Source organism: Callithrix jacchus, chromosome 13 (assembly GCF_049354715.1).
Source record: "Callithrix jacchus isolate 240 chromosome 13, calJac240_pri, whole genome shotgun sequence".
NCBI lineage: Eukaryota > Metazoa > Chordata > Mammalia > Primates > Cebidae > Callithrix > Callithrix jacchus.
Window position 1 is genome coordinate 41,371,793 of NC_133514.1, and position 23,521 is coordinate 41,395,313.

At 39.1% G+C, this 23,521-nt stretch overlaps 1 protein-coding gene across 3 annotated transcripts in view; it reads right to left on the reverse strand.

Annotated features, from left to right (window-relative positions):
- The window catches only part of ZMAT4 (zinc finger matrin-type 4), a 360,398-nt gene that overhangs the window by 52,428 nt on the left and 284,449 nt on the right, over positions 1–23,521 (reverse strand). For 2 of the 3 annotated variants that reach the window (XM_035270372.3, XM_035270371.3), the window contains one exon: positions 3,566–3,662. The exons of the other annotated variant lie outside the window; for it this stretch is intronic. In XM_035270372.3, coding sequence (XP_035126263.3) covers positions 3,566–3,662 — 97 coding nt within the window. The remainder of the gene's footprint in view (positions 1–3,565; positions 3,663–23,521) is intronic. 3 annotated transcript variants of the gene reach the window in all.

The window sequence follows — 23,521 nt, forward strand, 5'->3', positions numbered from 1 at the left end:
AATTTATTGAATATTTTCAAATAGCTAGAAGAAAGGATTGTGAATGTTCCCAACATAAAGAAATAAATGTTTAAGGTGATGATTTTGGTAATTATAAGTATATAGCAAAAATCACACTATATCCCATAAATATGTATAATTATGTATCAATTATAAATAATACATTTTAATTCTTATTTAATTTAATAATTAATTTTAACAATGAAATTTTTAAATAATCAAATTTATTCTAGTATCAAACAACAAAACTACAAATTCTTAGAAATAAGTCTAAATGAAGATGTGTAAGACCTCCTCAAAGAACTCTACAAAACATTATTGAAAGAATTAAAGAAGATATAAACAAATGCTGGTATATACCATGATTATGGATTAGAAGACTCAGTATATTGAAGGATTTTTTGAGGAAGTTGACAAGCTGATTCTAAAACTTATAGGAAAACACAGAGAGGAAAGAACAGTGAAGATAGTCTTGAATAAGAAGATACAATTAGAAGATTTACCCTATCAGATATCAAGACTTGCTATAAAACTATAGGAAATAAGTAATGTGACATTTGCATAAAAAAGACAAATATAACACTGAGACAGAATATAGAGACAAACACACATGTACACAAATATGTAAATCACCTAATTTATAAAAAGTCTATGATGGTCTATTCAGTAAACAGTATTGGATCAATTGGTATCCTACTGTATGGAAAAAAATCCTGAAAACGTCTCCCTTACACTATGCATACAATTAACACTAGGCATATCAGAGACCTATATTTGTAAGGAAAAACAACATAATATCATAGGAGGTTATCTTAATGAACTCAGGATAAGCAGATAATTCTTAAGTAGCACTAAAAAAAACTTTAACCATAAAAAAGACTGATAAATTTGACTCCCTTAAAAATTAGAAACATCTACAACTTTACTAAGAAAACAATCCAATTTTTATAAAGAAACAAAAGAATTGAACAAACATTTGTCATTTATTCTCTCTCTCTCTCAAGCATGCCTACACATGATATGCAAATTAGGTCTAAGGGCAGATAAAACAGGCATGTGAAACAGGACATTATAATTATTTTCTTCACCTGTCTTTAATTTTACACTTCAGAAAGAGAACACCTTTGTGCTTTTAAGTTAGAAATGAGTAACATCTTATTTATAGGAAAGAAGGCAGCACTATAAGAGATGTTCCGTTCTGAAGTCTTGTATATTTAAATCACTTCAAGGAAGTGGTACCCTCTTTTCAAAATGCACATACTACTCTCTATTGGCTCTCATCCCAAGCCTAAGTTCGTGGTTACTGAATGACATGGAGTAAGTAAAGACATAAGTCAGACACTGCTGTGATGAGTGCTGGCTCTGCTGTCTGTTGTCAGGGTGATAGTGGGCAAGTCACTTAACCTCTCTGAGCATCCGTTTTCTCATGTAAGATAATAGGTCAATAATAGGCTAGGGTGCGGTGGCTCACGCCTGTAATCCCGGCACTTTGAGAGGCCGAGGCGGGTGGATCACGAGGTCAAGAGATCGAGACCATCCCGGTCAACATGGTGAAACTCCGTCTCTACTAAAAATACAAAAAATTAGCTGGGCATGGTAGTGTGTGCCTGTAATCCCAGCTACTCGGGAGGCTGAGGCAGGAGAATTGCCTGAACCCAGGAGGCAGAGGTTGCCGTGAGCCGATTGCGCCATCGCACTCCAGCCTGGGTAACAAGAGCGAAACTCCGTCTCACAAAAAAAAAAAAAACAAATAGGTCAATAATATTAATATTTATCTCAAGGGTAGTTAAGGAAATTAAATGAGGTAATGGATGTGAAAATATCTAGCACAGATTCTAGCCCATGAACTTATATATGTACAGAACAGGGAAGAGAGACATTTTTCTGAATCTGGAGGCACTATCTATATTAGATATTTACATAATTCATATCATTTAAAGTCACCATTGTTTATCTTTTTCTATTATTTTCTATTTATTGAGCAATGAATATATGGTCCCCAAAAGTTATCTTTTATTGCTGCAGGTATTTGTGTGTCTGTCTGCACATCAGATACAGGTTAATTCAAATGAATATGGTGCCTCTAGCAACATGTTACTTAGAGAAATAATGAAAACAGCTTGAGGGGATGGGCAGTATCCAACATTCAATACAAGAACCCTAGGCATTCCATAACAAATCAAGGAAAATCTTTTTGAAGAATTATCCTGATAGAGTCCTCTGGGTGGACCAGGGTAATGCAAGCCACGGAATTGGCTTTCACTCACAAGACAGCGTAATATTGAGGAGAAAACTGAGAGTCAGTAACTAACTATGGGTTTAAATTTTCTCACCTGAGCCGGACTCACTGTGATGTACATCTTTACAGTATCTTTGCAAAACAAGTTCTTTGCTTATAATGCTCCATTTCACACTCCTGCCTAGAAAATTGTTACTTATCTTTTGAAATCATATTTTCATTTAATCAAAAGTGTATAAACCCCTAAAATGTATCTAGTGCTGTGCAGGAAACAAAGATAGTGTGTCGACCAAAATCAGACCATAACCTCATCCTCATGTCCCAGCTTCTGCACCAGTGTCCCCTAATGCTTGGCCTGGGTTGCTTCCTCCCCCATACTTAAAGCTCAGGGTGCACATGTGGCATTAGAGAATAATCTATGGGTTTACACACAGTTGCTTCCCCAGCCTGGCAGGGGACTCCACAAGAGGAAAGACTCAATCTATTCATCTTTTCTTCCCCAGTACACAGCTTGGAGTGTGACACATAGTGGGCTCTCGGCAAATGTTTGTTAAATTAACATTCATAATTCATGAGGTCTTGATACAGTCCAAGCTGTTACATGATCCTCCTAATGAATACTAGAGAAATGAAAACAATTATGCTCAGGAAAATTACATCTTTTTGAGACATTCTTTGTTTTTTTCCATATTTTATTAGCATTTTATTAACAGTCCTAGCAGCTGGTTTAAAAATGTTTGTGAAGCTAATGTCAGTGGTTTTTAAAGAGCTGCATAGCATAAATATGGGTAAAATGATGCCTGGTAAGCCTTTCTCAGCTTACAATTATGAGAATCTTTGAAAAAAATGGAATGAGTTTCCATTCACTCATTCCAATGAGTTTCCATTGGAAATAGCTATGTATGTAAGTGACTAATACACTGGGGGATTTGTTATGTTTCTATAATAATCAACAATATCCATCCAGAAAGGGAAAGTGGTTGAAGATACTCATAGAATTTGTCTTCACATCACCAAAGTTTGGTACATCCTACAAATAAGAATAATATCATTTATTTTAAAACAGTATAGATTACAATATGTCCTAATTTTATAAAAATATGTTAAACTGTCCTTGAAAAAGTGAAAAAAAATAGAAGATTCTCATTACTCATGCCAAAAAGAGAAGAAGCCATTCTTCAAGTAAGCATAAATATCAGGCGAACTTTGAAGCAAAAGAGATATAATTTCCTTTCTACTTATTTAGAAATAAAGTGTTTAGCCTTTAATCATCTTACTAAAAGTTACACAGAAGAAACCGAAAAGTGAAAGCACAAAAGTACCTACTTGGTCTGGTGTTTAGATCCTTTCAGATGGGCATGATACTGTTCTATTGAGTTTAGGGAGACACTGCAGATGGTACATCTGTAATTGCGCCTCAGACCTGTGGATGACAGACAGACCTGGTTAGCTGCATCCAGTCATCAACCACCTGCATGAATCCTCGCAACTCCAGAAGTTCAGGGACAGAGTATCTGAGAGAACTCCTGGTCTACCACACCAATACTTCAACCCCTCATTGCAGAGTACAGCCAACAGTTCTCTTAGCACAAGTGTGAATATGAATATGCTAGAAGCAGCCTATTCCATTTCTGGACGGCTTAGAGCATCCTTCTTTGAACTGAGGTAAGGTGTTTCTGGACATTTTATAGTCAAATAAAGATGCATTCTGTTTTTCTCTAGAGCATGAAGACATAATACATTGTCATCTCTGCAGTGAAATTTGAGACTCCAGAGAAAAACTCTATCCCAATTCCTTTCCACTCTATTCCAATGGCAGCAACAGAAATTCAACTCTAGAAATTATTCCTTTAGGCGTTCCTTCTAGGATCAATTTATAAAATGTAAATACAGAAGAAGAATAATACATCAACCTGGTTCATGTGAAGTCTTACTTTCCACCAGAATTTAGAAGACAATCTATTCATTCACTTTTTCATTCATTTAATTAACTCACTAATACAGTATCAACTTTGGGCCATGTACTAGGGAATCCAAGATGAATAAGATGATCTTTGCTTTCAGAAGTTTAGTAAAAATCTTGTTTCATGTAGAGCCAATTTAAGTTTAAAAGCAGCTTTAATCAAATAGCTCTAAACATTTACCACAGAGCTGAAACCCATAATGAAACACATTCCTCTCTTCCCTTCAGAATAGAGAGAAAAGTAAAGTTGGTCATGATCTGAAATGCTGGATTTTAATTCTGACTCCAGTCATTTCTCGTTTTGTGATCCAGAGGAAGTCACATAACTTCTTTCTAGCCTCAGTTTCTTCATCTACAAGACAAAGATAAGGCCAATCACATCACTAGGTTTTGTAAGAACTAAGTGAATAAGACACTAAAATGGCCTGTAATCCCAATGCTTTGGGGGGTCTGAGGCAGAAGGATCAGTTGAAACTAGGAGTTCAAGACCAGCCTGGGCCAAATAGCAATATCCTGTCTCAAAAAAATGTTAAAAGTCAGGCATGGTGGCACACAGCTGTAGTCCTAGCTACTCGGGAGGCTGAGAGCCCAGTTCAAGGTTACAGTGACCTATGATAGTGCTACTGCCTTCCTGGATGACAGAGTAAAACCCTGTCTCAAAAAAAAAAAAAAGACATATACATATAGATAGATAGATAGATAGATAGATAGATAGATAGATAGATAGATATAATAATGTTTAGCAAATGAGTACAAAATTCTGTTCTGGCATAGTAAACACCAGCACTGAAAGCTATAGCATTTGTTTTTATCAATGCATGATATTTAATTTCTAAGAGGCAAAGTTATTCCTCTTTTCCTAAAAAGAAAATAAATGCCCTGTGCTGGAACAGCTTTGCAACTTGCTCCCTGGGTAACTTTATGCAAATTATTTGACCTGTCTGGACTTCTGTTTTCCTACAGTATTGTGGAGAGGGCTGAGTGAGATATGGCATGTATGTGACAGTGCCCAGCACATAACAAGTGATCAATATGAGCTCGCTATTCTTACTATTTTGAAGAGATGTTAAAATGGAACGCTTTCTGTATGAGTGTGCCAGCTGAAGTGCTACTGGGAAGTCCTAGACGCAAATGATAAATATACCCACATTACCAAAATGAGGTGAGAGAGCATCAGTGCAGAACGTCCAGGGGAAGTGGTCATGAACCTGTGCTGACCGCTCACCACCAGTATAAAGAAGAGACTGAAGAAGAAAGAAATGGGTAGATACTTTCTTAAGACAGAGCTGTATTGTACTGTGAGTTCCTTGTGGGACTGTGGAATTCTTCTCACCTTAAGCCTGTAGAGAAGGGATTCCATACCTAGAGGGTTTGAGGAGCATCTTCTTGTTACTTGGAAGTGGTAGATTGGACTCTGACATCACCTGCAAGATCCAAAGGGCTCGAGATTGTGGTTTGTTATCGTCTCTGGTGGCAAAGTATAAAAGTGGGCAGAATTGGACATGACCTGTGTTCTCACAGCTTGTCAGAAGAAAGGATATGTGAAAGCTTCCCACAGACTGCATGTATCCTGCATGAGAGAAGCTGGTTTGATGACTTCTTAGCTACTACCCAAAAGGGCTGCCTGAAGTTGAGGGAAATGAGACTTCAGCAGAAAGATGCTGGAAGTGTTCATCTGGTTATCTATGTGCTTAAAGTGATCCCAGAGAAGCTACTTAGCCTGGATTAAGTAATGATGAGTCCCTGAAAAAGCCATGAAATTGTAAACCAAAAGATATCCGAAACAGGTTTCAATCAATTTCAATTGAGGTAATTTATTTTGCCAAGATTAAGGACGCACCTCTGACACAGCCTCAGGAGGTCCTGAGGACACGTGCCCAAAGTGGTCAGGGCACAACTTGCTCTTATACACTTTAGGGAGCCACGAGACATTAATCAATATATGTAAGATGTACATTGTTTGGTTTAGTAAGGTGGAACAACTTGAGGCAGGGGCTTCCAAGTCATGGGCAGACAAGAGACAAGGGTGCATTCTTTTGAGTCCTTGATCAGCCTCCCACTAAATACAGAATTTAGTCTGGCTCAGTGAATGTGTATTTTTACATCAACAATAGGGTAGAGGAAACAATCACATATGCTTTTGTCTCAAGTGAGCCTCAGAGGGATGACTTTGAATTCTGTCTGTGCTTTGTCCACAAGGAATTTCCCTGTGGGCAAATTGTGAGGGCTGCACATGGCTTTGGAAATTTGTAGGTATCTTATTTAGGAAGAAAATGGAAGGCCAGTTTCCCAGCTTGACACTTCCCCTGGCTTAGTGATTTGGAGTCCTGAGATTTATTTTCCTTTCACAAAAGCATCCTGAGAAGAAGAATCAGTTTGCACTTCCTGCCCAGTCAAGCAGTATCCAGGTTAGCTGTGCGCAGTATCTACCAAGTAAACTTCCACTTCCCTCGCAGGCCTTCCACCTGCATCCCTCAACCCTGGAGGAGCCAGAGCAATGTACTGAGGTAAAAGAAGAAAAGCAAACGCTCCAGGCAGAGACAAAGAGAGAAACCTCCCACACCCTCTTTTCCCACATCAAATACACAGCCCCAAGCAGGACTGAGCTGGAAGAGGGGGACAACCAACTTCTAGTAAATAATGGAAATATTTAAAAATTACTGCTCTATCATAAATATATTAATTAAGAAAATACAGAATTTACGTATTTACAAGTCAGCAAAGGACTCTTTAAATACTTAAAAGTAAGTGAAAACTCATGAAACTTGACCTAGTTTCTATCTAAAAGATTGGAAAAAAATAACCTCACAGAGACAATTTGAATAAGCAAATGGAGGGCAGGAATAAACTTTCTCTTTTTTTTTTTTTTTTTTTGAGATGGGGGTCTCGCTCAGTTGCCCAGGCTAGAGTGCAGTGATGCTATCTAAGCTCACTGCAACCTCTGCCTCCAGAGTTCAAGCAATTCTCCTGCCTCAGCCTCCCAAGTACCTGGGATTACAGGCATGTGCCATGATGACTGGCTAATTTTTATATTTTTAGTAGAGATGCGGTTTCACCATGTTATTCAGGTGGGTCTTGAACACCTGCCCTCAAGTGATCCACCTGCCTTGGCCTCCCAAAGTGCTGGAATTACAGATGTGAGCCACGCGCCTGGCCTAAAGTTACTTTAGGATTGCATCAAATCCAATGAGTCCTGCTTGCTGAATGTCAGTTTCCTCAGAACTGTCCATGTCTACAATCTGAACAAAGAGTAAAGCTTCCTGGAGGCATTCGCATTCCTATGGCCCAATGAGCATTTCAGAGAGACCTATTTGAAATGTATATCATAAGCTGGACATAAGAGCTAGCTTTGTTTTTGTTTTTGTTTCAATCACATAATCAGGTATTGATTTACCTAATAGTTCAATTAATAGTCCATTTAATTACGAGAAGAACAATGAAACCACAAATATCTGGGATCTTTGTAGAAAGGAACCTAAGAGACCGACAACCTTTCAGGTACAAGCTGCCAGTTCAGAGATAAAACAGACAAATGTTGAAACCTATTTTCTCAAGCAGTGACTCTCAAACTTCAGAGTGTGGATGCATCCTCCGGCAGGCACAACTTCTGGAGATTCTGATACTCTAAGCCTTGGTTTGGGGCTTGGAAATGTACAAGAAGTTTCAGAACATAATACCCAACCTCATCATACACCTGCACTTTACAAATAATTCTCCCATAAAATCATACTCCCTTTGGGAACCTGAATTTGTCAGAACAATACTGGACCTTACAAAAAAAAAAAAAGCTATTCCATAAAAAAGTGCTGTGGCTATACTGCCTTTCCATTTCACAGGTATGCATGATTCTCAGGAGTATTATGATCCCCAAACCCAAAGGCTGTAAGTTATCACTACCAGTGTGTGAGTTGTTTAAATGCTTATCCAGGGCTGACCTATCTCCTTTTCTATGCATGGAATCAGAATACTAAAACCAGCTTCAGGGTTTATTCCTTCCAGAGTTCCCCATTAATCTCGTCATAATAAATACTAATACTATTTATATGGGTCCTCTTCAGGCTACAGGCTAATCAAAGGTCTCCCCATAACAAATAGAGGTTCAGCTTGCAATAGGCATAAATATTTATGTTTATAAATGGGCATTTTTAAGAACTTCAACAAATCTAAAAAATATTCTGATCTGTTGCTTTCCATACCAATTCTCATGCTCCGCAGCCAGAGGCATGGGCAGAAAATATTTGGCATTTTATTGCAATGCAAACTACAGGGATTATAAATTGTAAAGGCAGTGCATATAAACAAGAACAAAGGCAGAGAAGGGGCAGAGGAGTCCTCCTCCACGCGTGACACAGTTCCTTGGTGGGAACTGTGCTTTATTAATGCACAGTTGAAATTCTAATTACTTTGGAATTATATGACTCTTCTTTTCCTTAGAGAACTAGAACACCTTATTAAACCAAAAAAATGCTAACTTCCTTATTCAATTCATTTTCAGCACAACACCATATTAAGAGTATCCTAAAACCTTTGCAGACCTAAAGGTTATTTCTGCAGGATTGCCTAATATGGGTTAGAAAAATATAGTTCCTACCTGCAAGGACCTGTCAGACAATCTAGTTGGAGACAGAAAACAGATATAGAAGTAGCAATGATGCAAGGTAGACAATTAAAAGTGTTACAATGAGGATGAAGTGAAATGTTTAGGAGGTAGAAGAGGAGATTGTTTCTAATTCAGTGGATCTGGAAAAGCTCCCTGAAGAAGTATCACCTTTGTATTTATATGTCCTAGCTTGGTGTTTGTAAAAAGGTGGTCCTGGAGATTTTAGCAGTATGTGACTACTCAAGTATAGCAAAGCTAGAGGTCCCTATGACTTCAACTGTATCCATTCTACATTAGAGAGATATCATTGAGCCTTTATAATGGTGTGAGATACTTTGCTGAATGCTATGAATATAGGAGAAAAGAAGACAGAGTACATTTTCTTATGGAGTTAATCAGAGAAAAAGACAAGAAACAAGTGTACAAATTAAAAAATATAATTAAAGGTTGTGAAAGTGTTGCAGAGGATACAAGCAGTTATCATGCAAGCAGTTAAAATGAGGGAGAAAGTAAGTGGGAAGAAGAGTGATTTGGGATAGTATGGTCAACAGAGTTCTAGGAGAAGTGTGAAATGGAACCAGACAATGTTGATTCACCTGAGATGTGAAGAGTGGGGTAAAGAGCTATCCAGGGTAGCAAACAGCAAACACAGAGGCCCAGAGTGGAAATGGGACTGACCTGCTCAAGGAACAGAAAGTGATAAAAGAAAAAATGAAAAAGGAAAAGCAAACAGAAAAAAACCCTGTTCACTCAGAATTCTATTTCCAGCAAAAATATCCTTCAAAATTGAAGGTAGGCCAAGAATATTCTCAATGAACAAAACTGAAATGAATAGTTTGTCAGCAAACCAGTACTACAGAAATTCTATATAGATATCTTCTGGGGGAAGGAAAATGATACCAGATTTAGACTCAGATCTATGGTAAAAAACAGAGAAAAGTCTCAGAAATAATTAATATGTGGGTATCTACCTTTTAAAATTCCTCTTCGTTTATTTGATGGAAGCAAACAATTTAAAGAAAGAATTAAAACACTATATCTATATTGTATATTATGCTGTTTATAATCTATGGACATGTAAAACATGACAACAGTAGCTCAAGAATGGGTCGGACTAGAACAATATTGTTGAAAGACGATTATATTTTATATGAAATGGAGCTATGATAAGTTAAGGTTGCATACTATAGTCCCTTAGAACAACAAATAAGCAAATACAAAGGAAGAAAGCTAAAAAAAAAGGAGAAAATAAAATAGAATAATAAAAAGTATTTGATTCAAAATAAGACAGAAAAGAAGGAATAGCAAAACAGAAAATGAAAGAAACAAATAGTAAAATTATAGGGCTAATGTCAACCAGATCAATAATTACATTACATATAAATGAATTAAATAGTCAAAAGGCCAAAACTATCAGACTAGATAAAAAGCCAGATTAAATATACACTGAATTCAAAGATGTACTTTGAACACTTAGAGGTTGAAAGTAAAAGGATAGAAAAAGACATCCTTAAACTTATGAAAAAAAGTTTAAGAAAGTTGAAGTGTCTATATTAATATTGGGCAAAATAGATGTCATGACGAGACATTTTACCAGCAATTAAGAAAGTATTTTATGGCCGGGCACGGTGGCTCATGCCTGTAATCCCAGCACTTTGGGAGGCCAAGGCGGGTGGATCATGAGGTCAAGGGATCGAGACCATCCTGGTCAACATGGTGAAACCCCATCTCTACTAAAAATACAAAAAATTAGCCGGGCATGGTGGCGTGTGCCTGTAATCCCAGCTACTCAGGAGGCTGAGGCAGGAGAATTGCCTGAACCCAGGAGGCGGAGGTTGCGGTGAGCCGAGATCGCGCCATTGCACTCCAGCCTGACAAGAGCAAAACTCTGTCTCAAAAGAAAAAAAAAAAAGAAGAAGAATAAAGTATTTTATAAGGACAAAGGAAGAAATTCATCAGGAGAACTTAACAGTTCTAAATACAATTTAACCAATAACAAAGCTTAAAAGAATACCTTCCAACACACATCAATAATAACATTAATTATATATTTAAATATAAAAACCAAAACGATAAAAACATAAAACCGTGAAATATCTTCTAGAAAAACATAAAATAATATCTTTGTGAAATTGGAATAGGCACAGATTTCTTAGGAAACAAAACATATTAACGATTACAAAGTGATAAATTAGATTTTATAAAAAGCAAAACCTTCTGCCTGTAAAAGACGCCATCAGGAAAACAAAAAGATAACACAGTGCCTGGGGAAAAATATTCGTAAGACGCACCTGATACAGGACTTGTATCCAGAATCTGTAACCAACTCCTACAACTAATTTGTTAGAAGGCAAAATAATTTATCACATGCGTCATAAAAGAAGACATAAAAATGACCAATAAGCACAAGAAAAGGTGCTCAACAACATTTGTCATGAGGGAAATGCAAATTAAAAGGACAATTAAATACTATCGCATACCCACTCTGAATGCTAACATCGAATAAATCCATATCAAATGTCAATGACCCTATGGAAGAACTAGAATTTTACACATTCCTGAGAAGATCGCAAAACGGAACAAATAATTTGGCAAATGGGTTGATAGTACTTAATAAAGTTAAATATATATCGACCTTATGACAAGAAATGTCTAGTAGAAATTTAAAAGGAGCAAATACTTAGTATTATAAAAAGATTTTTACAAGAATGTTGCTAGCAACTCTATTCACAATAGCCAAAACCTCAAAACAACCCCAATGTCCATAACACAAGAAATGACAAACAAAATGTGGTGTATTCATGCAATTAAAATAACACCTGGAAGTTTTTTAAAATCTGTAGATGAATGCAACAACATAAGCAAATCTCAGATACATAATGTAGAGATACAGAAGTCAGACACAAGAGTCCCTCCTGTATGACGCCATTCATCTAAAGCTCAAGAACTGCAAAGTTCTTCCGTAAAAATAGATTTCAGAATCATGTTGCCTAAAAAGCGGCACAGAAATTGACTGGAATAGAATAAAAGGGAATTTTCTAGGGTGATTAAAATGTTCTATATCTTGATTCGGGATGGTAGCTACAGAGTATATTCATTTACCAAAATCTGTCTTACCGTATACTCAAGAGCTGCACATTACACTTGATTTTTATTTTTTAAATATTAGATGGATGGAGTTCTATACACAAACCTCTGCAAACTGGAAGCTTCAGTTTATTCAGTTTCTATCTTCATTAATGCCCTACAATTTTAATTGTTGTCAATTACTGGAAAGTAATCTTTAAATTCATACTGATGCTTTGATAACCTCGAAACGCTCAAAGAAATATTTACATATGTTCTGCATTATAATGTTCACTAAAGCTGAATTATTTTGAAAGATGATTAATAATATAAAGGTAAAAACAATAAACCCTTTGTTTTTGAGTAATTTCTTTCTCTTCTACTTCCAATACATCCATTAATCAAACTGTCTTGTACATGGATTTCTCATCTTTCAGCAGAAAGAAAATAGCTAATACTGATATATGCCATATATAAGCCCTGATGTGCTTACTTTACCCATTTTTCCATTTACTCTTTGCAGCACTCTAGGGGTAGATACTACTGTTACACTGATTTAACAGAGGAGGAAACTGAGGTATGGAGACTTGCTCAAAACCATCTAGCTAGTGGGAGACGGAGTTGGGCTTTGAACCCAGGCATTCTGGCTCAAGAGTCTATACTCCTCCCACTGTGAATATTGCCTCCCATGACAGGGACTAGGAAGAGAATTAAGGAAGTATGGAAAGCTAATTTGGTACCATCTAGTCCAGTATTCTTATATCTGCCCACTTGACAAGTGAGAACCATGTAGGAGTTTTTAAAAACACAAATTTCAGCCTTACCCTAGATGATTATGATTCAGTAAATCTAGGTTGGAGCTTAGGAATCTACATTTTTTAAGAGCTTCCAAGGTTTGAAGATACCGCTGGTCCCTCCAAAACTCCATAGGGTTTGTATAAATTTGTTAAATTGTTGACGAGCAGAATTAATTTTTGTACCTATCCTAATACCATTTATACTTAGAGACCTCCCACCTTCCCTCCCTCCCTCCTTTCTTCCCTCCTTCCTCGCTTTTTTCCTTTTTTCTTTCTTCCTTTTTCTTTTCCTTTCCTTCCTTTTTCTTTTCTTTCATCTTTCTTCACTCCCTCTTTCTCTTTCATTCCTTTCTTTTTCAAATTTTTTCTTTCCTTTCTTTCTTTCCTTCTTTCTCTTCCTTTCTTTCTGCCTGTCTTTCCTTTACTTCTTTCCTTCCCTTTCTTTTTCTTCCTTTCCTCTTCTCTCTCCCTCCCTCCCTCTCTCCCTCCCTTCCTTCTTTCTTTCCTTCCTTCCTTCCTTCCTTCCTACGTGAGGACTTGCTTTGCACCCAGGCTAGAATACAGTAGCGTGATTGTAGTCCACTGCAGCCTCGAACTCCTGAGCTCATGCAATCCTCCTGCCTCAGCCTCCTTAGTATTCTGCTGGGCCACAGGCATGCACCACCATGCCTGGCTAATATTTTTATTTTTTTGTTGTTGAACGAAGTCTTGCTATGTTGTCCAGGCAGATCTCAAACTCCTGGGCTCAAGCAATTCTTCCACCTTAGCCTCCCAAAGTGCTGAGATTACAAATGTGAGTCACCCTATCCGTCCTAAACACTTATCTTAAGTACAGCTGAATTCTAGCCACTAGCCTAAATTCTGCATTGTGTGGGTTCCTAGCAAAAATTTGTTCTCATCTTTTTAAGTACATCAAATACTTCAGAGTTATCTCCCCTAAGTTTTGTTTACCAGGCTGAAAGTCAAGCGGCAGTTTTACAGTGTTCTTCATTGGAATGTGCTTTGGAGCTTCCTGCATCACCTCCATGTCATTCTAGATGGCATGTCCTGTTTGTTGATAATTTTCTTAAACTACAACTTTAAAACTGAGGGCCAAGTCCCTACTGTGGTCTCCTCAGTGCAAAGTAGAGAAGGACAGTCACAGATCCTGTGACTATTGCTTCTATCAACACCATTAAAGCTTTGAGTATAAGTGTGTGTGTGCGCGCACGCGTGTGTATGCGTGTGTGCATGCGTGTGCACGCGTGTGTGCGTGTGTGTATGCGCGTGTGTGTGTATGTGCGCGAACCTTGAGACACTGACCTATACTCATATTGAACCTGCTAGCAATCAATTCTCCTAGGTTTTTCCACACACATGTATTGTAGAAAATTCAGGACAAGGAAGGTGCTGGTAGACGAAGGAGTCATTAACACATAGGTAGCATCTAAAGCCACAGGGATGGTCAGGTCACGTATGAGGGTGGTGTAGGTAGAAAAAGGAAGTTCCAGAGTGTGAAAGAGCGGTTAGTACAATGACACTTGGTATGGAATCATTGTTGATCTGCTGTCTCACCTTCATGCATGGGGCAAGGCCAAGCCCACAGGCACCTCCAGCTCCCACTGCATCTCCACCCTCAGGGTTGCGGAATCTGGGGCCAGATGTGTGTGCAGGAACCGGGAGCAAGGACCCAGTCTATCCAGCAGGTCGGTCACCATGTGACAGAGGCTGGGGGCACTAAGACATAGACACAGCCTCCAGTTTGTCCTCCTGGGCTCCAGTTTCCCCCTCCCCACCCTGGTGCTGTTTCTCTTTGCTCCTCCCTACCTCTCCTCCATTATTCTTCCAGCAGGTCTGACAAAAGATGCAGAAAACAGCTTTACAAAGACTGACTCACCAGCTCCCATAATTGCATGAAGTCTAATCCTATCATAAAGGCCTTATTCTATATCATCAAACCCTGATATGGAATTTGGGGGTATCAAGGAGGCCTAGAAAGATGAAAGGGTTATTATTACAGTTAATCCTCAAAACCACCTTATGAATACTGGTTTCTTTTTACAGATGAGAAAATCATGGCTCAAAGACATTAAAGTCAGAACTTTATTTCCTATTTCAAAATTAATTATCTTAATTACTATACGAGGTCTTTCACAGAAAAAATAGAGTGAGGGAGGGAAAACAGAAGAACTCTGTTTTTGTTTTTGTTTAAAAATTAAAACAACCTGATTTTGAAACTGTTATGTGAAAAACATAAAGCATGGCTGCTCTAGTTAAAATGGGGGACATGCATAGGGAACACCCATTAGTTTCCCATCAAATTTTAAGCACAAAACTTCAGGTGCCCCAAGTAAGAAACCTCAGGGACATCCCCGTTTGGGAAACTATGACAATTTCCCATGCCACCCCCATAAGAATCATACGAGGAATGCTGGCACATTCGATCTTACACTTTCATAGTGCAAACAGCTCTTCCCTATGAGTTCAATATAAGAAAACTTACCAGGCCGGGCGCGGTGGCTCACGCCTGTAATCCCAGCACTTTGGGAGGCCGAGGGGGGTGGATCACGAGGTCAACAAATCGAGACCATCCTGGTCAACATGGTGAAACCCCGTCTCTACTAAAAATACAAAAAATTAGCTGGGCATGGTGGCGCGTGCCTGTAATCCCAGCTACTCAGGAGGCTGAGGCAGGAGCATTGCCTGAACCCAGGAGGCGGAGGTTGCGGTGAGCTGAGATCGTGCCATTGCACTCCAGCTTAGTAACAAGAGCGAAACTCCGCCCCTCCGCTCCCCCCAAAAAAGAAAACTCACCAACATCAGGGGTTGCCACAGACCTAGTTAAAGAGTCTGTATTGCCTTTGGAAAAAAAGAAAGTCTGTGTTATTCTATTACTCCATACTACAGTCATTCCAAAGTACAGGGTGTTTAAATGCTTAGGCTTCTGAATTCATCTCACTGCCTGCAGGCGTAGACCGCAGGGTACCAAACAGTCAATTAACCAAAGAACACACATTTTCTAAAGCAATTCTTTCTCTATTTAAATAGTATATATGCAAAGCTTTGAAAATTCAATTGGGAGGCAAATGGCTTTGCATCTTCAAAAGCTGTTTCCAAACAAACAAAATCGAAAGCTGGGGTATAAATTTATTCTCAGTAATTAAAAGACAATTTTAGCCATGTTGGATGCATGACCCAAGAAAGGGTTGGAAAACTGTCACCCTACTGTGAAGATTCATTTGAGACACAGTAGATCATTCTAAATATTTAAAGAGCTGCTTTACTGGATGATGGTTGAGACATATTCTGTGTGGCAGAGGGGGAGATGATAGATTTTAACATTTGAGCAAACCATCTCCATATAACCTTGATTTTGGTCTTGGAGATAGTCACTATGGCAAACTTCAAGAAACCTAAGGAATTAAGCTGGTTTTTTTGTTTGTTTTTTGTGCTCTGAATTGAATGTTAAGAAAACCGAAATAAACAGACCTACTCTGAAGCACTCTATTCCTTTGAAGTGTACTCAAAGTGCTTTTAACCATATATTAAATAACAGCATATGGGGGAAATATCTTCTTGTTGGTCTGGGTTTTGATGTGATGCAAATGAAAATTCATAGACATGAAATGTGCTTTTTCTTTGCTTCCCATGGCAGTGCCATAGATCTCAATGGATACTGGAAGCACTAACACAGCAGGGCATATTTTTTATGTAAAATGTTTTCATAAAATTCATTTTTTCTAGAACACAATGTTAATTCAGCTTCCTTTATGCCTGAAGCAGACTGTGCTTCTAACATGAAGTTGTGGGTTATGGTATCAAGATACACAGTGTGTTAGACTAAAGCTCAAACAGTTGCTTGTTACTGGCTGGGGTGGTAGAAAGCAGTCGTATGCAGGGAAGAAGGAGCAGGTCTAGATGCCTGCCCCTTCCCTTCTGTCTGCCCTGCAGTGGTGTCTCTCCCAGGCTATTTCTCATTTCTTCCTGAGTGTGGGGGGTTGTTGGCCTCTATGATTTCCCTGAGTAAGCATCAATAGTGATAGGTTACAGCTGCCAAAGGATTGTGATATCTGCCTTTTAGCTACATCAGCTAAAAGTCCTAATGTGTCTTCATCAACCTCAGCTTTAGAGCTTTACCTGCCACCTGGCCAATGAAAAGGCCCAGGGAAGTGGATGCAGCATCCGTGGTGATTTTCCAGACTCAATAGACTCTTCTTAGGGTCCAAAAAAAATGCTAATTGTCAATATCTCCTGTTAATCTGGTTTATTAAAACCAGATTGTGCTCTGTCTCTCTCACCCTCTCTGTCATTCACATATAAGCCAGCTGTTGGGTACCTAGGTCTAATCTTCAGTGTCCTAGCTCTTTGATCTTCCTTGCCTCCTGCTTGGAGACACATCTCTTATAGCAGGTCTTTATCTTTTTTCAGCAGCCAGCCTGCCAAATGCTGTGTTAAGTCCTGGCTGTCTACTGTGTCCTGCAGTATTGATCTTTTAATAGGGATATTAGAATAGAAAGTCTTTAACACCAGAATAAAACACCTTTAAAGGTGAAATTTCAGGTGTGGCCAGTTGGGCTGGGGAGAGTTTTATAGACAGTGGGCCTCAAAGCACCAAAGCCAGATGGCTCCCTGCTTTTCCCTTTCCCTACGCCAGCCTGACACTGGCACCCTGACGCCTGACAGCCCACTGCCACTTTCATGGGAGACTTTTCTGTGGCACACATGACAGGGGGCCTCCCAGTTTAATATAACTATCTCAGTGGCCTTATCTATTTATAAACCACACCTGACCTCTTTTGATTTACAAGGTAACAGAGAATAACAGAACTCACAAATTATAGATAAGAAAAAGTGTTGATATGTAGAAAACAAAAACATTGTATAAAGCCTAGAAATTACTCTAACTCAAAAATTCCAAATGTATTGATGCCCGAAAATAAGGAGGACACAGAAGAAATGAAAGAATAACATACCTATAGATCATTTTCATGGAGAGGAGCTCCCTAATTTCCCCCTTTCCACTCACTATGTGTCTCTAACCTTTATGTGTCTGTTCCCTAAAATGGAGATAATAATTGTACCTACTCAAAGAGTTCATATGAAAATTAAATGAGTTTATATAGGCAAACAACTTTGAAAAAGCCCAAACAGCTCAATGTAAACTATGATTATTTTTAATCACGCCGGCCCTTTGCTTTGGACAAAAAGAAAGACCTAACTTGTCAGTGGGACATTTCATAACAATTTAATATTCTGAAAAGAACCCTCATTTTTGGCATCCACAGGCATATTCAAATTATTCTGGCAGGCTGCCTTCCATACAGATGCTATTTAAATCTGTCTTTTTTGACAGGTCAAATGCTTCCTTATATACTAATCATGCTATATTTTCTTGGCATAGATTTGAATGGAAAATCATCCCTATTCTTCATTCTTAAACTTTTTTTGATAACATGGAAGATATGACATTACACGAACTGCTTCTAAGAAAGCTGTTGACACGGTGGATCTCAATATATTTTGCCTGCTTTGTTCCTAAATTGAGTGATTGAGGTTATTGAATAGGTAATTAGTTATGTTCATAAAATAGATAAAAAGAAAAAGCAAGAGGATATATTGAAAGTCATCTAATTGCATTTTTTAATTTTTATTTTTAAGGAGAGCACTCCAGGATCCATCTGAAGGTTTGTTTTTCTCTCTATCAACAGCCTCTGCGAACAATGCCGTTGGTGAACAAAGGTTGTTCTGAACTCTGAGCAGGCAGTGGCTTTGGGAGAGCGGTAACACCTTTCCAACTGTTCAGACTGATCTCCCAGTAGACTTTGATGCACCCAAATAGAAAAATTATACACACACACACAGTCACATATATATGTGTATAAATGTATACAAACCCACATAATCCATATGTATACAAACACACGTAATCTCAGCTCCTTGGGAGACTGAGGCAGAAGAATTGCTTGAACCTGGGAGACAGAGGTTGTAGTGAGCTGAGACTGAGCCATTGCACGCCACTCTGGGCGACAGAGAGAGATTCCGTCTCAAAAAACAAAACAAAACAAAAACAAAAACCCTATTTTTTCTTCAATAATAAATCAACTTTAGCTTACTGTAATTTTCTTACTTTATAAACTTTATTTTTTGACTCTTTTTAATAACAATTAGCTTAAAACACAATTGCATTACACAGCTGTACAAAAACATTTTCTTTCTTTATATCCTTACCTATAAGATTTTCTATGTTTGAAATTTTAAATTTTTTAAAAATTTATCAACTTTTTGTGAAAAATAAGGACATAAACATGCATATCAGCCTAGGTCTACATGAAGTCAGGATCATCAGGACGTCACTAGGTGACAGGAATTTTTGAGCTCCATTATAATCTTATGAAAACACCATCAGATATGCAATTCGTTGTTGACCAAAGCTTTGTCATGTGGCATATGACCGTGTATGTCTATATTCATTCAGTCTTCACTATTATCTACAGATTCATATTTGCGAATTTGTCTATTCGGTAAAATGTATTTGTAACCCCAAAACCAATAGAGTAGCCCCTGTGCAAGTAGCCAGCTGAGGCTGAATGAGATGACCTCTGCCTCCCTGTTCCAGCTCTTCCACAGAGGATGAACGCCGGAGGCACTGCATAGGGTAGTGCATGAAGTTCTGGCTCTGGGACCAGCTGATTGGGGTTTGAATCTCAACTCTGGCACTTGCTAATGGGGTGGCTCCAGGCAACTCACTTAACTGTGCCTGTGCCTCGTTTTCTCTTTTGTAAATAAAGAAAATCCAGAATGAGTTGTCTTTACGATTTAAGATTATATTCTATGTGACATATGGGGATGGTTGAATAGACAGATAGATAGATGTACATATTTCTTGTAGAAGCAATGTTTCAATATTGGCTTATTTAGCGTCTCAGGGCAAGATGACTATAGAAGATAACTATGATGAATAAGGAGAATTTAGTGCATGTATACACTCCACATGAATGGTCAAGGCAATGTGAGGACATACAGGTCACTTGGTGACTTTGGTTTTTGATCCGTCATTAGACTGAAATATTATTAATAAGGATAATTGTCTAATGGAGGTGAGAATAGCAGAGGGAGAGAGGCTGGTATGCAGGCCACTCGCAATAATTCAGATTAGAAAGCTGGGCCTGGGCTTGCTGCTTCTTCTGCCTGCTCATCTCCTGGATCTGTTGCCCTCAGCTCCTTCCAGGCTTCCTTCGAATGTCACCTCAGTGAAGCCTTTCTTGAGTGCTCCAGCCAACTGCACACCACAGCCCCTGCCCATGTTTTATCTTATCCTTCTCCACAGCATTTAGGAACAGGTAATATACTATATATTTTACTTTAAAATTTTTTTTTGGAAATGCTGCATTGAACCTAACATTCAATAGTTAGATTTTTCTTTTGTCTTTTGTTAATTCATATTTCTGAGTTCAGAGGAGTACTTGACACATACAGGTGCTCAATAAATGTTTTCATGGATGAATGGATGAACAAATGAAATGAATAAACATTAAAAGGTAATGCGGTAAGTTGAACTCCGAAGGAATGCTTAATCTTTAGAGAAGTATTCACATGATTCTTTTTCTTTAACCTGGATGGGAAAATTTATCGAGCTATTATTTGAATTTCATGATAATTTAAAACCAACGCTTACAGTTGAGAGAGGAGTTTTATGAGTAATTATAATGTCTGTCTCCCTCCCATCAAGACAGTAATATGCCTTTCCAAAAAAAGATGTTTGAAGGGGCAAAGACGACATGCATTTTAAAAACTCCCTATATTTTGTTTTATAGGATTATACAAAAAACAATCAGGAAAAAAAGGGCACACTCAATTTAATGTTTCTTTCTCATATGTCAATAAGTGAGTGATATGCCTTCTTTGGCCATGAAAGTAATGCACAATAGATGGCTGGGCATGCTGCCCCACGCCTGTAATCCCAGCACTTTGGGAGGCTGAGGCGAGTGGATCACCTGAGGTCAGGAGTTAAAGACCAGCCTGAGCAACATGGTGAGACCTCATCTCTACTAAACATACAAAAATTTGCTGGGCAGTGGCATATGCCTGTAATCCCAGTTACTTGGGAGGCTGAGGCAGAAGAACTGCTTGAACCCAGGAGGTGGAGGCTGTAATGAGCCGAGATGATGCCACTGCACTCTAGCCTGGGTGACAGACTTCATCTCAAAAAAAAAAAGTAATGCACAATGTGTGTGTGTGTGTGTGTATTTATACATATACATGTATGTATGTGTGTATATGTATATGTGTGTGTGTGTGTGTGTGTATATATATATTCACATATATATATACACACACACACACACACACACACATATACATATATATGTTTTGTTTGTTTGTTACTTTAAGTTCCAGGATACATGTGCAGAATGTGCAGGTTTGTTACATAGGTATACATATGCCATGGTGGTTTGCCACACCTATCAAGCAGTCATCTAGGTTTAAGCCCCGCATGCATTAGATATTTGTGCTAATGCTCTCCCTCCCTTCACCTCCCACCCTCTGACAGGCCCCGGTGTGTGTTGTTCCCCTCCTTGTGTCCATGTGAGCAAGAATGTGTGGTGTTTGATTTTTCTGTTCTTGTATCAGTTTGTTGATAATGATGGCTTCCAGCTTCATCCATGTCCCTGCAAAGGACATGATCTCATTCTTTTTTATGGCTGCATAGTATTCCATGTTGTATATGTGCCACATTTTCTTTATCCAATCTATCATTGATGGGTATTTGGATTGATTCCAAGTCTTTGCTATTGTGCCTAGTGCTGCAATAAATATACATTGCACAATATATATTTTTAAAAGATAGGCCGGGTGCGGTGGCGCATGCCTGTAATCCCAGCACTTTGAGAGGCCGAGGTGGGTGGATCACGAGGTCAAGAGATCGAGACCATCCCGGTCAACAAGGTGAAGCCCCATCTCTACTAAAAATATAAAAATTATCTGGGCACGGTGGCACGTGCCTGTAATCCCAGCTACTTAGGAGGCTGAGGCAGGAGAATTGCCTGAACCTAGGAGGTGGAGGTTGCGGTGAGCCGAGATTGCGCCATTGCACTCCAGCCTGGGTAACAAGAGCGAAACTCTGCCTCAAAAAAAAAAAAAAAAAAAGATAATGAATTTATTTTGGAATTCTATGTGGACATGTATAAGAAAATAGATAAAATATTTGTCCTAGAATTCAAAGAGATACAATACCAACAGCTAGAAAGTGCTTCCTTAATGTTCTAACTACGGTTTTTAAGTGTAGTTATCACCAAGGATTTGGATGGTTACCTGACCAGCACTACAAATGTCTGATATTTAGTGAATTATTATAATTTGGGGTGGAGGAGGAGGAGCTAAAGTTTAACAAGAGCTGTGGAAGCCGATGGCCATACTGTCCTATGTGTGGCTTTCTCTCCCAGAGCTGTGTGTAAAGGCACGTGGGAAAGTGGGCTGAAGACATCTGGACGGGAGATGCAGGAGGGAGGGGTGTGCCTGAGCATGTACTGTTTAAGGAGAATGGTGGGAGGCATAGGGGGCCCCCATCCCTCGGCCCAGCGAGTCCTCAGTTCCCTAGACTGGTCCCTTCTGTTGTCTTTCCTTACCATGCACAGTGCTTGAGTCACCCTTGGGTTCCTTAGACTGGTATCTACCTTCAAGCAGAGTGTGGGATTCCCCTTGGTCCTGATCCTCTTGAGCTAGCACAGTCGTGTGCTGCCATGCTTACATCTCCCTGTTTGAACTAAAAACTGCTTCAAAGCAACAATGCCATCTCAAGACAGGCACATTCTACCCCACCTGCAAGAGCTCCCTGTGCTGCTCACTAAATGGCTGTTTAATTAAACATGTGTGTGTATATAAGTATCGGGGCTATATAGTGGACTGAAGGTGGTGAAGAAAGATTTTTTTTTTTGGCTTTACTTCCATATACTGGATATGCCAATCTGCAACTTCTCCAACATCCATTACTGTTCCCAGGAGAAATGTCAACAGACGAGCAAGGTAAAATTTCTCTTGCATATTGCATATATTCTGTTATTCTGACCTTTCTGGCATGAGCCATGCTGACTTCTACCACGATAAAAATGGACAAACTAAAGCATTCCTATACCATTTCATACAGGGCGTGGGCAGGTTCCTGCAGGGGTTCCAGTCCACAGAGACTTCCTCCTCCTTCCCTGCTGAACCCACCTTCCCTTCACCACATGCTCAGCCTCGCCTTTGACAGTCCCTGGGCTGCCCTGACCTCAACAAGAGGAAGCGAGGAAGTTCTAATTCTAGGCCCCAGGACAGAGCCGGGAGTCACGCTTGCTATAATCTGATCTTGCTAGGATGTCACAGTCCTAATAACAGGCCTTCTGAAGGGCTCCAAAATGTCTAGAGTGCCAAGCTCCAGTTCCTCCACAAGTGTGCAGATCAGATTCCTGACTTAGTCCTGGTAGCAGAGCCTTCTCATTTCCTCCTGTCAGCCCACACTGCCGTTCCCGTCCCATCCCAGCTGTCCACAGACATACTAGCAAGTTACTCCATCCTTCTCTTAAGTCACAGGACCCCACTGGGCAGAAACAAGTAACTTGTGTCCCTCTTGCCCAATGGGTTAGGAAAAAACATCTGTTCTATCCACACCTGAACACTTAGCTGCCAGGCATGTGTCACGACCGACAGCAAGCAGGATAAGATTCACCTCCATCCCCTCAACTTGAAAATGAGACTCACTTTCAGCACCCCTATTGCTTAATATTTTCAGCTGTTGAAAGAAAATGTAAGGGATTCAGATAGAGATGAAAAACTTTATTCAGTCGAGGCATCATCAGGAACACTGAACACCAGGTGACTCCTGGTGGTGGAAACAGGGT